Source organism: Rhinatrema bivittatum, unplaced genomic scaffold, assembly GCF_901001135.1.
Source record: "Rhinatrema bivittatum unplaced genomic scaffold, aRhiBiv1.1, whole genome shotgun sequence".
NCBI lineage: Eukaryota > Metazoa > Chordata > Amphibia > Gymnophiona > Rhinatrematidae > Rhinatrema > Rhinatrema bivittatum.
The window spans coordinates 127,543-144,811 of NW_021820840.1; the positions used below are offsets into that span (position 1 = coordinate 127,543).

The 17,269-nt window shown below is 45.3% G+C and overlaps 1 protein-coding gene across 1 annotated transcript in view; it reads right to left on the reverse strand.

Moving 5' to 3' along the window:
* Positions 1-15,766, reverse strand: part of LOC115082207 (rho family-interacting cell polarization regulator 1-like) — a gene marked incomplete at its 3' end in the record, with an annotated part of 140,839 nt that extends 125,073 nt beyond the window's left edge. The window contains exon 1 of the mRNA XM_029586458.1: positions 15,648-15,766. Within this exon, the coding sequence (XP_029442318.1) occupies positions 15,648-15,666 (19 nt within the window). The remainder of the gene's footprint in view (positions 1-15,647) is intronic.
* Between the last annotated feature and the right edge of the window lie 1,503 nt (positions 15,767-17,269).

Here is a 17,269-nt window from a genome sequence, read left to right on the forward strand (position 1 = left end):
CTTACATCTAACAAAGCAGTGAAAGTTGGGGATCCAGTCTAAGCGCCCACTGCTGCCACCCCTTTTAATATCACCTTCAGCTGATCCTCTAACATTGCTGTGCTCATACTCGGGACAGCAAGATGTGTGGAGAAGGAGCCTTCTAACATGTGATTTAACACATTTCCTTGTAGGCTGACAACACTCCGTAAATAAATCTTTGCTTTATATCCAGCTGATTAGGAAAAAGCGATCATGCTGAGCCGCGATGTCACCGCAATAGGAACATCTGAGATGTAGTAATTATGTTGCTCATATTAGTGGGATTTATATGGTTGGGGGAAGGGAGGGACTGGGCTAGGTGGGAGGTGTGCGACGTGGGGGCATCCAAAATGGAGTACAACCCGAAGATATCACTTTTTAATGGATTAAAAACAGGTTATTAAATGTAAGCAAATAAATACGTGTCACCTATGTTCATTAAAAGAAAAGTGGACACACCCTACTTATGAACCATTCCAGAAGCACTTGGTTATGTCCCGAACAAAAAGGGAGGGAGATTATTGTTAGATGTAACAACAAAATACAAAGCTTTGCGGTTTAAAGGAAAAAGTTTAAAGCTACAAAAAAAAGGGAAGAGGGATGCCTCTGATCCTTACTGCCTCCTATTGCTTCTCAGCCTTTTTGGCTAACATCAAGTATGCCCAACACAAGGGTTTTGAGTTATGAGCAGTGGACAGTCCCTTTTTGGCTGAAAATAAAATGTTCTGAATATGGGGAACGGTTAATGCCCCACTCACTTGCGCCCACTGGGGAGACAACGATGTAATGACCATTGCCAGAGTAGGAGGATGAAGACTTCTACCGTAAAAAAAAAAAATAAATAAATCAATCTATCATCCATCAAAACACTTATTGGCCAAGATCAAATAGAAGGTCTGGGTCATGAGGCATGGTGGGCCCTGGCCATGCTGAAAGAATTAAAAATTACTGCTTAAAAAATATATACGTATATATCAATCAATCAGGAGCACAAGCCTTACGTTTCCAGCCTCCTCCTCAATATCGTAACATAAGAATAGCCAAGCTGGGTCTGACCAAAAGGTCCATCAAGCCCATCATCCTGACAGTGGCCCCAGTCTCAGCAGATGAAAGCCAGAGTTCATCTAAGTGCTCCCTGTAGTTCTATAAAAAAGTGTGAAGCCACACGGCCTCTACCCGAACTCTAATATCCATTCATGTCCTCATCTTCCAGGGACGACATATAAAACATAAGAGTCAGATCGAAAAGGTCCATCGAGACCAAGATCCTACCTCTGACAGTGGCCCATCCAGATCACAAGTACCCAGTCTAATCCAATCCTTCTTGCTCACAGCCAGTGATAAGCAGCGGTTTTCCCCTCTTGAGCCCCGCGATGCTGCTTGCTGTGATATTTTGAGGCAGCAGATTCCACCATGGTCTTTTTAGTTTACTTTACATTTATATGCCACCAATGCCAAAGCTGTAGGCAGCTCCCAATACATACATAATTCTAAAAACAAAAAAAAACTGACACAGATTGACATAACGCAGAGCAGCATGCATAAGGCTTCCATATCAAAACAAAAACAAGCTACGTGAAAGCCAGCGCACAATTCCCGTGGAAGCAGCTTCCAAAGTATGGGGTCCGTCCACTGGAAAAAGGCCCTCTCGTGTCTCTGAACCAGTCGCACATGACGATCAGTAGGGGCATCAAGCAGGCATCTCTGAGATGATCGCTGGAGTCCCTGATAGATCATAGGTGCAGAGCACAGCGTTTGCCAGGGAAGAGAGAGAGTCAAATGAAAGGAGCTCCTGCACAAGCACTGCTGCCTTGCAGGCCACTCGAATCGACTGACAACTAGTGAATGTGATATAGCACTCGAGAGATAGGAGCTCTCGCAGCACTGCCGGAGATTAAACAGGCCGCTGCATTTTATACAACTTTGATTTTACCGATTTACTTATTTGTAGCTCATGCCTTTTCTCCCATTGACTAAAGAAATACTTTAGCGTGAGTCTGCTCCTAGTATTTTGCCTGTGGTTTGCAATGAAATCTGGCTGCTGCTGCATCTTCCCACTTATCGCAAGAACGAAGGAGGCCTATTATTAATGCGGCCCAGTTACAGCAGGGTAACCAGAAGCCCAAGGAGATAAAAATGACACGACCAATGAAATGCAGTCAGTGACCAAGCTGGGCTTAGAACTCCACAATATCCTAAGGCCGCATTCTTTTTTGGCCCAAGCAGTTTCCTCCTTTTGGCTCAATTGGAACTCACCTCCATAAGCCTCGTTCACTACCACCCCCCCTAGGGGAAGAAGGTCCCACATTTTTTTGTGGTGTTGTTTTTAAGTCCCTACCAAAAACTTAACCCAGTCATTGTGACTATAATTCTTGGCCAGGATCCACAAACCACAACTTCCTCCAGACCCCAACAAACTGATAAACATAAATCTGGTCACTTACAGGTAGAGGTCAGCACCCCCCAAACTATGGACTTTTGAACACTGCCTGTACAACATTCCCGGCCAGCCTGAGATACCAAAGCCAGGCCTGGGAATCGAACCCATTACATGACACTGCCACAGAGTCACCCCAGGTCCCAGGGCCTCTCAGCAGGGCTCCCGCTAAGACCAGTTTTGTCTCTTAGATGTTAGTGAGAGATTAAAAGACATGCAAACGTAATATTCAACAATAGCAAAATAAAGGCATAAAAAAGCCCTTTTTTCCCCTCTAGGGAGAAGATTGTGTGCACATGAGACATTTCACGCCTCTGTGAGCAGTATTTGAGATTTTCCACTGTGCTGCTGTGGTCACCTCTCCCTCTGAAGTCCACAAAATCACCTGGGTTAATGTTTATAAAGTCTCTGGCCTTATACTGCATCGGTGCCATGGATTAGAGTTTTAGAGGCAGATGTAATAAAACCCACGTTAAAACTGGAGCAAAATTTTAGCCAGGACGATACTTTACTAGTGCAGTAAAAACCTATGGGATGTGTACACTAATGGCATGCAAATGCCCCATGAGTAAAAAAAAAACAAACAAAACCAAAAAAAAAAAAAAACCAACCTGCATGCTAAACATAAGAAAGCACTTTTTTTTTTTTTTTTTTTTTAAATATGATTTATAAATTCATGAGCCACTTAAGAGCAAATCTGTTATAAAATAGGGTAAAAAATGGGGAGGGGCCTAAAACGTTAGTTTAAAAAAATTGCAAAATCCAGCAATCCTTCGAGATGCTGCTGTCTGACCCTCTCCCATTTTATTTTATTGTAGCCCCAGAAAAGAGAAGGAAATGCCACCTGGTTTCCACTTTGCAGTGTAAAGGCAGATTGGTGTCCCCCGGCCTGAGTCCCAGGCTCCAGACAAAAGTAGCTGGAGGGAAGGAACAGAGGGAAGTAGTCAGAAAGCCCCGAAACTAGAGGGAGCAAGGTTTTGGGGTGAGAAGCAGCCTTTCAGCAAGATGAGGAGAAGGCAAAAGCACAGAGTGAGCTGGGGCCGGAGGAGACTGGCATGGATAAGGGCAGGCCTGCCCAAGTCAAAATTACACACAGAGCAGCTCATGGAAACAGACAGACAGCAGGGTGTAGGTTGTGCTGTAATAACCCCACACCCTGCATGTACCGGGAAACACCAAGTGGCTTTAACCCACCCAGGAAGGGAGATGAATAGCAGCACTGGGCCCGCACCCTGAAGTGTCAGCGCTCTGGAGCCAGAAGCATGAGGAGTCAAGCCTCCCGAGGCCTCTCTTGGGATGTGCCATGGCTAAACTGCTTCACAAATAAGGCGTTTCACTCCTAGAACAAACAAACACACTTCTACCTCTGCCCCATTAATACAGATGAAGTGACTTCATGATGTTTACTTACTACTAAACGTTTCAATAGTGCTACATGACATACACAGCGCTCTACAACGCACACATCTAAAAAGCACTTTACAGTGTCGTTTTTCCCTGTGGATAAATGGGGCAGCTGCCCTGAGTCCTCTGCATAATAGGGGGACACTAACATGTTGTTTTTTCAAAAGCCTACAGATGTGAAATCCACCAGACTGTGTGCACAACGGACGTGTTCAAATGATCACATCGCATGTCCTCAGCCAGCTGGACAGATCTCATGTCTGTGGATCATCAGACAATCATGCTGAGGTGTCTCGCCTGGTTGGTGCATGTCAGGATCTCACCCCACCCACTGCTTACTCCGCTTGGGATTTCTGTACTGGAAATGTACAATTCTTTTTTTTTTTTTTTTATTGCATTTCTTATAATTATTACAAACAGTAATTCTGATACAGAGGTAAGGCATAAATTGAAGAAATTCACATTCAATACAAAGATTCCCTCAAAATAGTATCAAATCTAGGATAATATTAAAAGTAATATTAGTGAACATTGACAAGAAGTAAACTATTGGAGCAATACAGAGGAATTTAATCACATAGAAATTCTCCTTGTACTCCCTCATTACTTCCCTTTTTTTTTTTTTTTTTCCCCCTAAATACAACCTTTAGGAGTGTGTATCAAGAAAAGCTCGTAATTGATCAGGGAAATTAAAGATATATGAGTTTCCTTGATATTTTATATGACACTTGCAGGGATAACGTAAGGAGAATTGTGCTCCTCTATCTTGTACTTCCTTTCGGAGTGCTATAAAGTTTTTACGCCTTATCTGTGTTATACGTATAACATCTGGTAATATTCTCACTGGAACGCCATAGAAGTTTAGTTTTTGTTGTCTAAAATGAAGTTTTAACACTTCATCTCTCTCTGAATGAGATAAGAACTGTACTAAAAGGGTTGCTCTATTTTCAATCTTTGATTCATAAGATTTTTCCAAAAATTCTGTCAGGTTAAAACTTTCTGTAGATTTTAAATCATTATTCTCCTTACTTTGTTGTTGTAAATAGTAGACCTTTGATAACTTAGGAAATGAATTTTCAGATCGGACGGCATTGGGCGGCACTGGATTTAACTGCTGAATGAGAAGGTGCGGTCTTAGTGAACGGCGACAAGTTAAGTAAAAAGTTTGTTTTTCCTTGTTTGATTTGGGAACAGTGTTGGCTATTTGTTAGTTGGTAAAGAGGTTATAGTTTTCCTGAAAAATTGCCATGCCTCATTCCAAGAGGAAGGCAAAATTAAGAGACCTATCCATGACCTCAACCCCAGTGAAGTTACATCAGTCTACTATTCCGGACTGTTTCCAAACTCCCTCAGAGAGAACACCGGTTGGGGCCGCTAGCAGTATGGCTCGGGAGCAGGAGCTTTCTGCTCTGGCCAGTGAAACATCTTTAACCCCCGGTGCCCCGCAGAAACCGGCTCCTCCATCCGGGGATCTTGAGCAAGCTATAACAGCAGGAGTAATACCTGACCTCCCCAGAGATGTTGGAAATCCAACAAAGATCTCTGAGGACAGTGAAAATCAAAAGTCCTGGGAGGTCAGGGAAGGCTCAGATATAGGAGGAGGAACTGAGTCTCCGCAACAACTTGGAGATATGGTATCAAGAAGTAAAGTGCAAGAAATAATGGAGATTACTCCTAAGAAACTTACATTAGAGGAATTGGGATTGATGATTATGAAAATGCAGAAATCAATAAATAATCTAACTTCGAATGTGCAGGAAGTATTGAATAAGAATGTTTGTATGCAAGGAAGCATAGAAAGTTTAGAGAAAAATACTACTGTTTTAGATGTGAAAATGGGAGAAATAAAGAAAACTCAGGTGAACTTAATAAAATCAATTCAAGAACATGAAGGGAAATTAGAAATGATAGAGAACCAGAACAGGAAATTGAATTTAAGAATACTAAATTTTCCTTTAGTCCACTTGGTAACTCCAGTGGACTTATTTAATAGCTACTTAAAAAACATCTTAAAGTATTCGGAAATGTACAATTCTGACTTTTTTGCATTGAATCTTAACGGCCCAGCACTCAGTCACTCCTCAAGCTCTCTTAGATCACATCTCATTCTGTCTAACCCAGGGTTGGGCAATTCAGAGGGCCACCAACTAGTCCGGTATCCCTAATGAATGTGCATGAGACACATTTGCAGAAAACGGATGCAGTATGCATGCAAATCTCATGTATATTCATCAGGGATATCCTATAAACCCAACTGTTTGGAGGCTCTCAAGGGCCAGAATTACCTATCCATGGTCTAAATCCTCAGGGTTGTCCATTTTGTTGCAGATATTAAGTGTCATCTGCAAAACAGGCAACGTTTTCCTCCTAACCCCCTCCACAATTTTACTCACGAAGACATTGAATAGAACCGGACACAGGGCAGATCCCTGAAACGCTCCACTCATCACCTCTTTCATCAGCGTGAATTCTATTTTACCACCATCCTCTTGTCTATCATTCAACCAGTTTCTAATCCAGTCTGCCACCTCGGGGGCCCACTCTTAGCCTGCTCAATTTATGAGCCTTCTATACAGAGCTGCATCAAAAGCTTTACTTAAGAGCTAGTACAACACAGCTAGTGCACATCCATGAGCTAAGTCTCTGGTGACATGGCCACAAGGAACCAACTGGCTCCAGGATGTCAGGTAACCCGTAACACTGTTCTGAACACAGCTTCTATCAAAGATTTCACTGGAAGTTTCATGCCGTGCCAATGTCAGAAATGTGCTATCCAGTCATCCACTCTGGGACAGGGCCAGATTTGGATTTCCGGTGCCCAGAGAGACAGTGACCCTCTTCCTTCCCTCCCACCCAATTTAGATGGGGGAGGGGTTTCTACTCCCAGCCACTTACCTAAAGTGGCAGCATCCTGATTCCATAGTGGCAGCAGCAGCAACTTAATAAAAGAAATTCAGTGCAGTGTCGCCAGCCACATATTCAAGACTCTGCTCCCTCCTCCTGCACAGGCTTCCTGTTATTATGGAAACCCGCAGGCGGCTGCAGGCCCCGCACTGCATTTCAAGTTGCTGCTGCTGCTGCCGCCACCACAGAATCAGGACACTACCAGGTTAGGTAAGCCCAGGCAGAAGTACAGCAGCAGCGGCAATGCTCCAGTGCTGGAGGCAGGTGCCTATGCCTAAATTCAGGCCTGCATGTATGCTTTCCAAGCACATGATATAAAGCTACCAGGATCCCATTTGCAATTTAAAAAAAAAAAAAAAAATGCTGGATATATTCAAGTTTCCTTCTTAAACCAAGAAGTTCTGACTAACATTTCGGGAACTCTGTAAGGTCAAGCAGTGCACCTGTCAAACACGAATGTCTTTGAAGGTGAATAGCCTTGAACTATCAAGTCCAGGCCAATGCAATAAGGTGCACTCAGCAGAATGTACAATTTAACCTCCAACTCTGCGCGCCCCATTTTTTGTGTGCTAACTTTACTGATGATGCAGCAAGGAGTTGTTTGCACAAAAACAGTGTGCCTAGGAATGTGTTTATTCCTTAGTACCCTCTCAGGCAAATCCTGTGCTAAGGAAGGTCTTAGGTATTTCACAGGCTTACCTCCTGTTTTCTTAGCACTGCAAATTTAGACTAACATTAGCCCTGGAACATTTACTCTATGGGCAGAAGCTGGAGTGCCGCTGCCAGGACCTGTAGGTAGGATTTTGAGTGTAGAAAGCATGTTTTACCATGCATAGAATATGATTTAGGCACATAATAAAAGTTTTCTGCACTGAAAACAGTTTTGGTCTGGAAAAAAAAAAAATGTCTGCATGTAAATCCCAAGTACAAGTCCTGGCACTCAAGTTAAGAGCACAACAAAAGCTATGCTAACTACACGCAAAACATTTTTTGTGCCTATAAATCATGTTTTGCTATACTCTAAGCCTTGTTCTGCACACATTTTCTGATTTGTGATTTTTTTTTTTTAAACTCCCAATGCACACTGTTTATTGTATTTAAATCTTATCTTTTGCTACTTCAAACATGGTTTACAGAGCAAATCACACAGAAAACATTCAGAAGATAAATAACCGAACATACAATGTACGAAGTTAACAAGCAACCCATATTTAAATTAGTCTAAAATAGCCAGTCAATAAAATGCTCCTCTGTCCACAGTTGGGCATACATTTTTTTTGTGTGGAAATGTTACTCCCAATACAGCAAGCAGGTTTGCACACAAAAAATTTGCATGAAAATCCCATGCAAATTAAGGCATTTTACCGCCCCCCAATACAGAGAGGTGTACTGGCTTAACTCGGGTGTAATAAACACTGGAAATTTTACTCCTGATCAGAGATGACGTAAGACCAAAACTAGTGCCAGAAACCTATCGGTAGAAGCCAGAGTACTGGAGCCAGGACCTGTAATAGGGATTTATGCGCAGAAAAAGTACAGTTGCTTACGTGTAACAGGTGTTCTCCTAGGACAGCAGGATGTTAGTCCTCACAGATAGGAGACATCATCAGATGGAGCCCAGCACGGAAAACTTTTGTCAAAGCTTCTAGAACTTTGACTGGCACACTGAGCATGCCCAGCATGCCACTATCCGCGTGTCCACGCGAGGTCCCCCTTCAGTCTTGTAACAGACTTCACGAGCGAAAAAATAAAACAAAAACACAGGAGAACCCAACTCCATGAGTTGGCGGGTGGGTTTCCTGAGGACTAACATCCTGCTTGTCCTAGGAAAAAGTGCAGTTGCTTACTTTTAACAAATGTTCTCCTAGGACAGCAGGATATTAGTCCTCACAGATGGGTGAATTCCAAGCTACAGGATTCTCCCAGCAACAACCATAACCCACCACATAAATGTGGTGCTGTTGGTTAGACAGGGAGATAGTCTGATACCAATCATTGGGCCTTAGGTAGGAGAGTTGGGTTTAAGCCTGGAAGAGGTTGTGAAGGACAGACTGACCGAAGCTACTGCCTTGTTGACCATCCTTGTCCAAGCAGTACTGGACCTCGAACACATGCCGAGGACTCCACGTCACAGTCCTGCAGATTTTGGTGATGGGAACCGCTCATAAGTGGGCCATCTATGCCACCATAGCCCTCACAGAGTGAGCCTTGACTCAGTCTCCCAGCTGAAGGCCCAATAGAGCATAGCAGAAAGACTGAGTCTGCTAGCCAACTGGACAGAGTCTGTTTCCCACCGCAACTCCTAATCTATTCTTATCAAAAGAGATGAAGAGCTGAGTCGATTGCCTGTGGCCTACTGTGCATGCTAGATAGAAAGCCAGCGCCCTCTTGCAATCAAACGTATGTAGAGCCCATTTCCCCCTGGTGTGAATGGGGTTTCGGAAAAAAGGTGAAAATCAGTCACTACCTTAGGTAGGAACACGGGATGCATGCGCAGGACTACATGATCATGAAAGAATTTAGTGTAGAGTGGGAACATAACCAAGCCTTGAAGCTCACTAACCCTACCTTCCAGGTGAGGAATTTCAGATCGCAGGAGCACATCAGCTCAAAAAGAGGGCGCACAATGTTGAAGTCCCAGGACACAACAGGAGGCCAGAGGGGGGCTTCAACTGAAGCAGGCCTTGCATAAAGCGACTCACTATGGGCTGAACATAGATGGTTATGCCAGCGACCCCTCGATAAGCACTAACCGTGCTCTCTGCTGGACCCTGACTGAGGTGGTTTTAATCCTGGCCTCGGAGAGGTGCCACAAGTAGTTCAAGAACCTCTGAATGAGGCAAGAGGATGGATCCAAGCCATGCTCCTTGCAACAGACTGAGAACCTCTTCCACTTCAACCGGTAAGACTTCTTGGTGGAAGGCTTCCTGGAAGCTACCAGCACCAGGACATATTGTCAGATAGGTCCAGGGGCTGAAGGACTAGGCGCGCAACATCCAGGCTATCAAGGCTAATGCCCAGAGGTTTGGATGGTGCAGTGCAACAGCCCCCAGACTGATGGGATCTCCAATCAACAGGTCTCGAAGGGGAGAGAACCAGACTTGTCTGGGCCAATAAGGGGCCACGAGAATAATGGTCCTCCGGCCTTGCTGGAACTTCAAGAGAATCCTATGATTAGCAGAAGAGGAGGATACATGTAATACGATGGGATAAAAAATGCTCTCAGGACAAACACTGTGTTGAACATGGGAAACTTGCTTATCAAGTGAAGAATATCAGCGGGGCTTACGCAAGTGGTTGTGGGGGAGAGTAGCTTGTCTGTGCCTAGGACCTGATGCAACAGGAGGGGGAATGCCTGGCCAGCAGCCCGACAGAAAGGTTCCCAGACCCAGGTGCTGGCTCATTTATGCACACACACACACTTGTTTACTTAGCCCTATAAAAGTTCTGGGTTCTCCAGTGGGAGGTTGGAGCCTCACCTGTGCACTGACGAGTGGCGCAGGTTCTTTCCCGTTGAAGCTGCGTGTTCCTGTTTTCGGTCGCACTGGGGTGTTTACGGGATTTCCAGTTTTTCCCCGGTGCCGAGGATCTCAATATCTTTGAGAGCGTCGACAGAGGAGGGCCTATCAATGGCTCCTCACTCCCTGAACGATCCCGCCAGAGGTGTAGAGAGGGTCAGTGTATCCAGCAGTTCCCCTCAACCCCCGGATGTCGATGACTCCGATGCGGGCATGGATGGAGTAGACTTTTTGGTGCCAAAAACCTTCTCCATTTTAATTGAGCAGAGTACGAGGGCCCTTGGGGTCATCTGGTCGCACAGCTGACACCCTCGAATGTCGTGCGATGCCCCCAAGCAGAGGATACAAACCTCATGCGGATCAGTGATGGACATGGTCCATGGGCATTGGGGGCATCAACGAAAAGCAGACGCCATGAAAAATAGCCGGCGAGCGGTCAATGGCCGGCAGCCACAGAGAAGCAACACATCGGAAAACAACCATAGAGAAGGTAGAAAAACTTACTACACCGTAGAAGGGATACTGTCTGAAGGAGAGCAGGTGTTAAAACAGGAAAAAATATTTTCTTTAAAGAAGAGAAAAAGACTTATACAGCAGAGCTCCAAAACAGTGAGGCAACTAACACCGTGGAAATAAAGAGACTGAAGGGGACCCCACGTGCTAGGCATGCTCAGTGAGCCAGTCGAAGTTCTAGAAACTTTGTCAAAAGTTTTCCAAACCTGGCTCCATCTGATGTCACCCATCTGTGAGGACTATCATCCTGCTTGTATTAGAAGAACATGTTTTGCACACACAAACAGGCCTATACAGTAAGGTGCACTCAGCTGAGAACACAGTTTAACCTGCAAATGGCCATGCGTTTGACGCACGTCTATTACCCCTTATACAGTAAGGGGTTTAGCGCGTCAAAAACACATGGCCAACCCCACGAAAACCAATAGCACTTATCACATGCAAATGCATGTTGATGAGGCTATTATTTCGTCCACGGTTTACTGAAGTAAAATGTGCGGCCAAGCTGCACATTTTTTACGCTCAGAGATTAACTCCTACCCAAGGGCAGGCATGAATTTCTGAGCAACCCAGTAAAGTGTACAGAAAAGCAGAAAATACTGTTTTTCTGTACACCCTCTGACTTAATATCCTAGCGATATTAAGTCTGAGGAATCAAAACTAAAAAAAAAAAAATCTGCCTGCCAGTCAGTGGTTAGCAAAACGGACACTCAATTTTACCGGTGTCCATTTTCTTAACCCGTGGCTGTCAGCGGGTTCGAAAACCAACGCCAGTAAAATACAGCATTGATGGTCAGACCTGTTGACAGCCCCCTCTACCGCTAATGAGGCACTAGGGATGCATTATTGTCCCTAGCACCTCCTTATTAGCACACCACCTCATTTAAATACAGAATCGCGCGCCCAGGAGAGGTGCCTGGGCGTGCGTCGGAAGAGCGGGCGCTCAACACTGAGCACCTGCTCTCCTGCATTTTTACTGTATCAGTCTGAAAGTGTGGGTTAACTGCACTGAATTTCAGTGCAGTTTCTTAAAGCACAGGATACGTTTTTTGTTTTTTTAATTCCTGATGCATTAAGCTATATGGAATGCTAATACACTGGAGTGAAAGAAGCGTGCAGACAGAGTACAAACAGAGTTAAAATAAGCGCACAGCATAGGCTGCATACACCTTTTAAACTGAGCAGGGCAGTCTCTCAGATCTCATTTATGCACACAACTCATGTTTTGTGCACATAAAGCTTTTTTTTTTTTCTTTAAATACGCACAGAACATGATTTATGCACATAAAAATGCTTTCAGCACATAAAGCGTATTTATGCCCAGAAAACATGCAGTACTGCATTCACCCCATAAGGCTAAGCTAAACAAGTACTTCTGATGAGTGACAGCCGATGAACAATTCACGCAGGAGGTGGTGGTGGTGGTGGTGGTCAACGAGTGGGTAATGATATCAGTGTCCCTCCCCTTTTAGCCTTCCACACAGCACACACAAACCTACTAACAGACCAAGATGTTTCTGTTTTGCAGCCAAGATATATCATGAGCTTATTTCAATTCAAAATGTACAATTTTGTGTTTATAGCTGGTGACTCTGAGCTCCTGATCGGTGCACTGAACCTCCCCTTCCCTTGTAACCCAAGTACAATCTTTAGTTTTACTTCAATTTATTAAATCAAAGATTCTACTTAAATAACGCGGGTGTCAACATTCTGATTGGGAGCTCTGAGTCACCAGTCATAAAAGTGAAACGAAAAAAAATATATAAATGGTATATATAAAAGACATATGAGTGGCATGTTGCAGACAGCTACTTCACATTTGGCCATAAGACAGAACAATTTTTAGTCTTAAAAACGAGGGTCTCCTTTATGTCTTACAATAAGTGGGAAGTGTCAGAATCGAAAAGTAAGACTCCAGGTCCCATTGCCCCAGTTTCTTCCTGGGGAGCTGGTGGTAGAATCTCAGATAATGTGAAGGACTGGGAACCAATAAGCTCTGGCATTGCTCTGAACACTGCTCATCCCATCAGAAACAGTGGGAGAGATCTGAGAATGGCCTTGCAGAGCGTACCGCCCCTTTTAATAGGGCCTGGATTATGTAATGCCGGTTCCCATGCAGCTGTGTCAGCTTTGCAAACTTCCATCCAGTGCTTAGACAAACACCATGACCCCATGTGCAACCCTCTGCTCACTGCCATGTTCCATGAACAAGACTCAGCTTTATATTTTCCACACACCCCTCTCTATATACACTGCATCTCGTGCTTCTCAGTATAGCAAAAGTTCCTACCCCAGAGAGAAGCTTTTGCTTACCATAACATCTGTGCACAGCATTCACCTTTAGGTAAGACACCCTGAATAGAGCTCAATTATCCCCAATTTTCAATGAGTGCAAAGGTGGCAGTTCCAGGGGCGAAGAAGAGCCTGTGCTGGGGCAGTGACGCACGCATCCTATAATCTTACAGTCTGCAATCATTCGGGTTTCTTGGGGAGGTTTTTCCCTGGAACCATTGCCAAATGAGTCCTGTGTACACGCACAGAAAGGAATGCTGTACACATACGTACTTGTGTAGGTATGTGCACATCATTCCTTTCTGCGCGCATGCTATTTGTCAAATACGTGTGCACCACCAAAACGAATGGAGCAACGAATGCGCATGCCTACTTCCAACCATCACTGGAACCTAGCATTTCCAGCATCAGATAGCACAAGCCTCCAATTATGTGAGCTTGGGTGTAAAACACAGGACTCATCTGGCAATGGTTCCAGGCAAAAAAACAAACAAACCAAGAAACCCGAATGATTGCAGACTGTAAGATTATAGGATGCGTGCGTCACTCCCCCAGCACAGGCTCTTCTTCGCTCCTGGAAGTGCCACCTCACCCAGCAGCACAGCATGGTCTCCCCGAGCTGCGAGGGCAGGGATGCAGTCTGGTGCCAGGAGTCTTCCCGCTGGGACACCCTGGTGACACGAACTCTCCCCATTAAAAGCAGCTCACTAAAACAGAATATTTTCCAAGGGGTTTTTCATATCCCTTCAACGTCATAAGAGTGGGAGTCATCACTCCACACGGTCTTAAGAGCAAAATCAAACAAGCAGAACAAGGGACAGTCAGAAAAGGGAAGGGGCAAGTAGAATGGGAGAGAAACTAGAAGGGGGTGGGGGTGGAGATCATAAGACAAAGAATACACAGCTTCAGCGTCAAGCTGACCAGTTTTGCTGCAAGTCCTCCTCCCCCCCCCAGATTGAAGGGTGCTTCCATTAACATGCAGATCATCACTAAAGACAGGGCATACTATATAAACCTCCAAAAATTAGAGAAAGCACAAATGCCTTTAAATGATACCGCAAGCTAAGGCTCCAAAATAAATAAATAGGAAAAAAAAAAAGCTGAACTGCCAGAGCTGTGCTGCTTGAGAGGGCTCTGGCAACATGTGCGCTGTGTGGTTGGGAGGTTTTTGCCTGGAGGCGGAGTCCTCTGGGCCATTAAAGTTATTTATAAGTTTCCTCACTGTTGGAAGTCTAGAGTTCCCAGTCATGCTGGAGTTCTGCAGCCTAAACTATAACCTGAAATGTCTCTCCATACGACCAAGGCTACCCTTCTCCCTGCCCCAGTGGCCACCTCTCTCACTTGCCGGATGACTAGGAGGAACTGGACTACAAGTCTCCCGGGGCTGGATAGATCCGAAGTCCTACTGCTCTTGCGGGAAGCGGGAGAGGGAAGGAAACCCCAATGCCAATCAATCAGGGACGGAAAGATGAACCACGCGCACCATCATCGCTGTTCAGGAGAGCTCCCTCTGCAGGTTCAAGCCCTTGGCAAGTCCCAGGACTTTATTCTACAGAGAACAGTAGATGGAATATTTTTTTTGTATTATATATGATAAACAGAATGGCAACAAGAACCGTGCTTGCAGTTATTCTACTCCGTACAATCTCAGATTTCCGCAGTGTTGCATGTTACATGCTCCAAAAAGGCATCTTCGCTCAATGAATAAAGGCCTCCTCAGAATCCCTCACGCAAAAACCACGCATCTCTTAACAACCCGTGAGAGCACTATATCCATCGCCAGCCCCTCTCTATGGAACTCCTTACCTTTCAATCTAAGAATTCAATCAGACACCAAAACCTTTAAAAAAAGAGAGAGATTAAAACCTGGTTGTTTACCAGAGCCTACTCAGATGCTCTCAATCATCAACACCAACAGACTCCCACCCAATTCAACACCAAGAAATCAGAGATACCATCTGTCCACACATGAAATCTCAGCAAAACCACCAAACCCACGATACGCCTCTCAAAAACTTATCCCATTATTTAATAACTAACACCCTCCCTGTTATTTCTTCCATCGTTACCTAACTCATTTTTCAACTATAATAACCTCTGTAGAAACCCTGATGTTACTCTGTCCATCTATTATGATTACTGTAAACCGTTATGATGGCGAAACCGAATGACGGTATACAAAACATGTTAAATATAACGTTTGAAAAGCGTTTATATGTACCAAAATAATGTGGGGGGAAAAAAGGGACGGGTGCGAAATATCACAATCAATTTCCCATTCCCCCCCCCCCCCTAAATATTACCAGGATAGGATAGGATAGCAGACATTCTACCTTCCTCCCATCCTTCACCCTAACACAGAATCCATAGACTAAGCCTGAAACACCACAGGTGGGAGGGTCTGGAACAGAGCCTAAAGCACAGGCAGCCACAGAGTCTCCTTCCCCCTCATCAGCCCCACAGCCGAAACCTTCCTCAAAAAAAAAAAAAAAAAAAAAAATCCTCTGTGCCTGCAGCCTTCTCCCCTGCCCACATCTGGCCGAGCAGGGGACTCCTACCTATCGGTTTGCCGTTCATGCTGCTGTGCGGGTCCTTGGGGGGGTGGGGTGGGCGCCCGAAGCCCACCCTCCCCTGTCAGGTCTGGCCACGCTGCTCCCCCCGACGGCAGCCCTGCACTCTGAACGCCTGCTCCCGCTGCAGCCTGCCCAGGGAGAAGGGAGAGCAGGGCCCGGGAGAGAGAGAGTGAGTCTCCTCCCATACCTTCCCCCTGCCAAAAAAGGCCTCTGACATCAGTCAGTTCCTGCTGCTCCCAGAGGATGAGTCAAAGAGACCAGAACAATGAAAACCTCGTCCTCGCTGTCCCTTTAGGAAGAAATGCAGGGAAGGGAAAGGTAACCCAGTCACACGCGCACTGCGACGCCATGCAGCAGGGTCAAAACCTTCCCAGGCAAAGGCCCTCGCACGAGAGACGGGAAGAAAGTCCCTTCCCGAAAAGAAGAAGGCTCCTCCAGCCCAACAGCAGAATTACTCAATTGGAACAGGATTTCCTCCCTTAGTATTAAGTTTCTCTTGGTCCCCCCCACCCCCCTTTATAAGGCGGGTCGGGCGCTAAGGCCTTTAAGGAGAAGGCCTGAAGAAGAGGGCGAATTCTAGACATCAACAGGATAAGGAAGCAGCCGCGCTCCTCGCCTCTTTCTGGGAAGGATGGGAGGGCGCAGGGCAACGGGCACAGGCTCTTTACGGCAGGAAGCTGCAGTTGAAAGAAAAGAAAAAAGGGTCCCTCGTCCCCCCCCACAGGGTCGAGGAGGGGAGCGTGAAGCAGAAGCATAAACCTAAAAGTCTGAAGCACGGCCAGAGCGCGGTCTCGGGGACTGACTAATTTTAGCTTTCATGGCCACAAAATAAGAAAATCACAGGGAGGGGGAAACGGCTTTCAAAAACCAGCTTTTCTAGCAGATTTCTCATTGCGAATCTCTTGAAAACCAGACTTTTGCGCAGTACCCGAGGACTGGAGCTGCCTACCCCTTCTATAGGGTGAGCTTTTAGTTCCATGTCAGGAGGGCCAGGCTGTGCCAAGTCCTGGCTTTTCTCCCAACGAATGTATGGAACTTTAGGTCCAATTTCTAATAACTGGAAACTGTAGTAGCCATGTATCTAGACAAAAAAAAAAACCGCCTAGGGAATTCTGCAAATGTCAAAATAGCACAATATAATAACTATCAAGCCAATGCAGTACTGAGCGCTGGCTGCAGCACACAGTTAAACGCACGTCCATAACCCTCCATGCAAAACAGGGGTTAGCACGTTCAATCGCGGCGCAGGTAATAGCGCTCATCACATGTAAATGCATGTTGATGAGGCTATTGTCTATTCCCCCGATGCCAAAATAAAATGCGCACAGTTTTACTCGCCAAAATTAAATGCCCGCCCCAAGAAGGCGTTAATTTTGGAGAAGCCCAAAAAGTCTATAGAAAAGCAGAAAATACTGCTTTTCCTTACTTCCTCCGACTTGTGGCAATATTAGGTTGTAGGAACTGAAAAGTTTGAAATGTTTCCCCCCCAAAAAAAAGCTATGCCGGCAGTCAGGTTAGGAAAAGGGACGCTCAGTTAACAAGCGTCCATTTTCCTAACCTGTGGCTGTGTACAGGCTTTCCTACCCGGCTGCCATCCACCTCTCCTG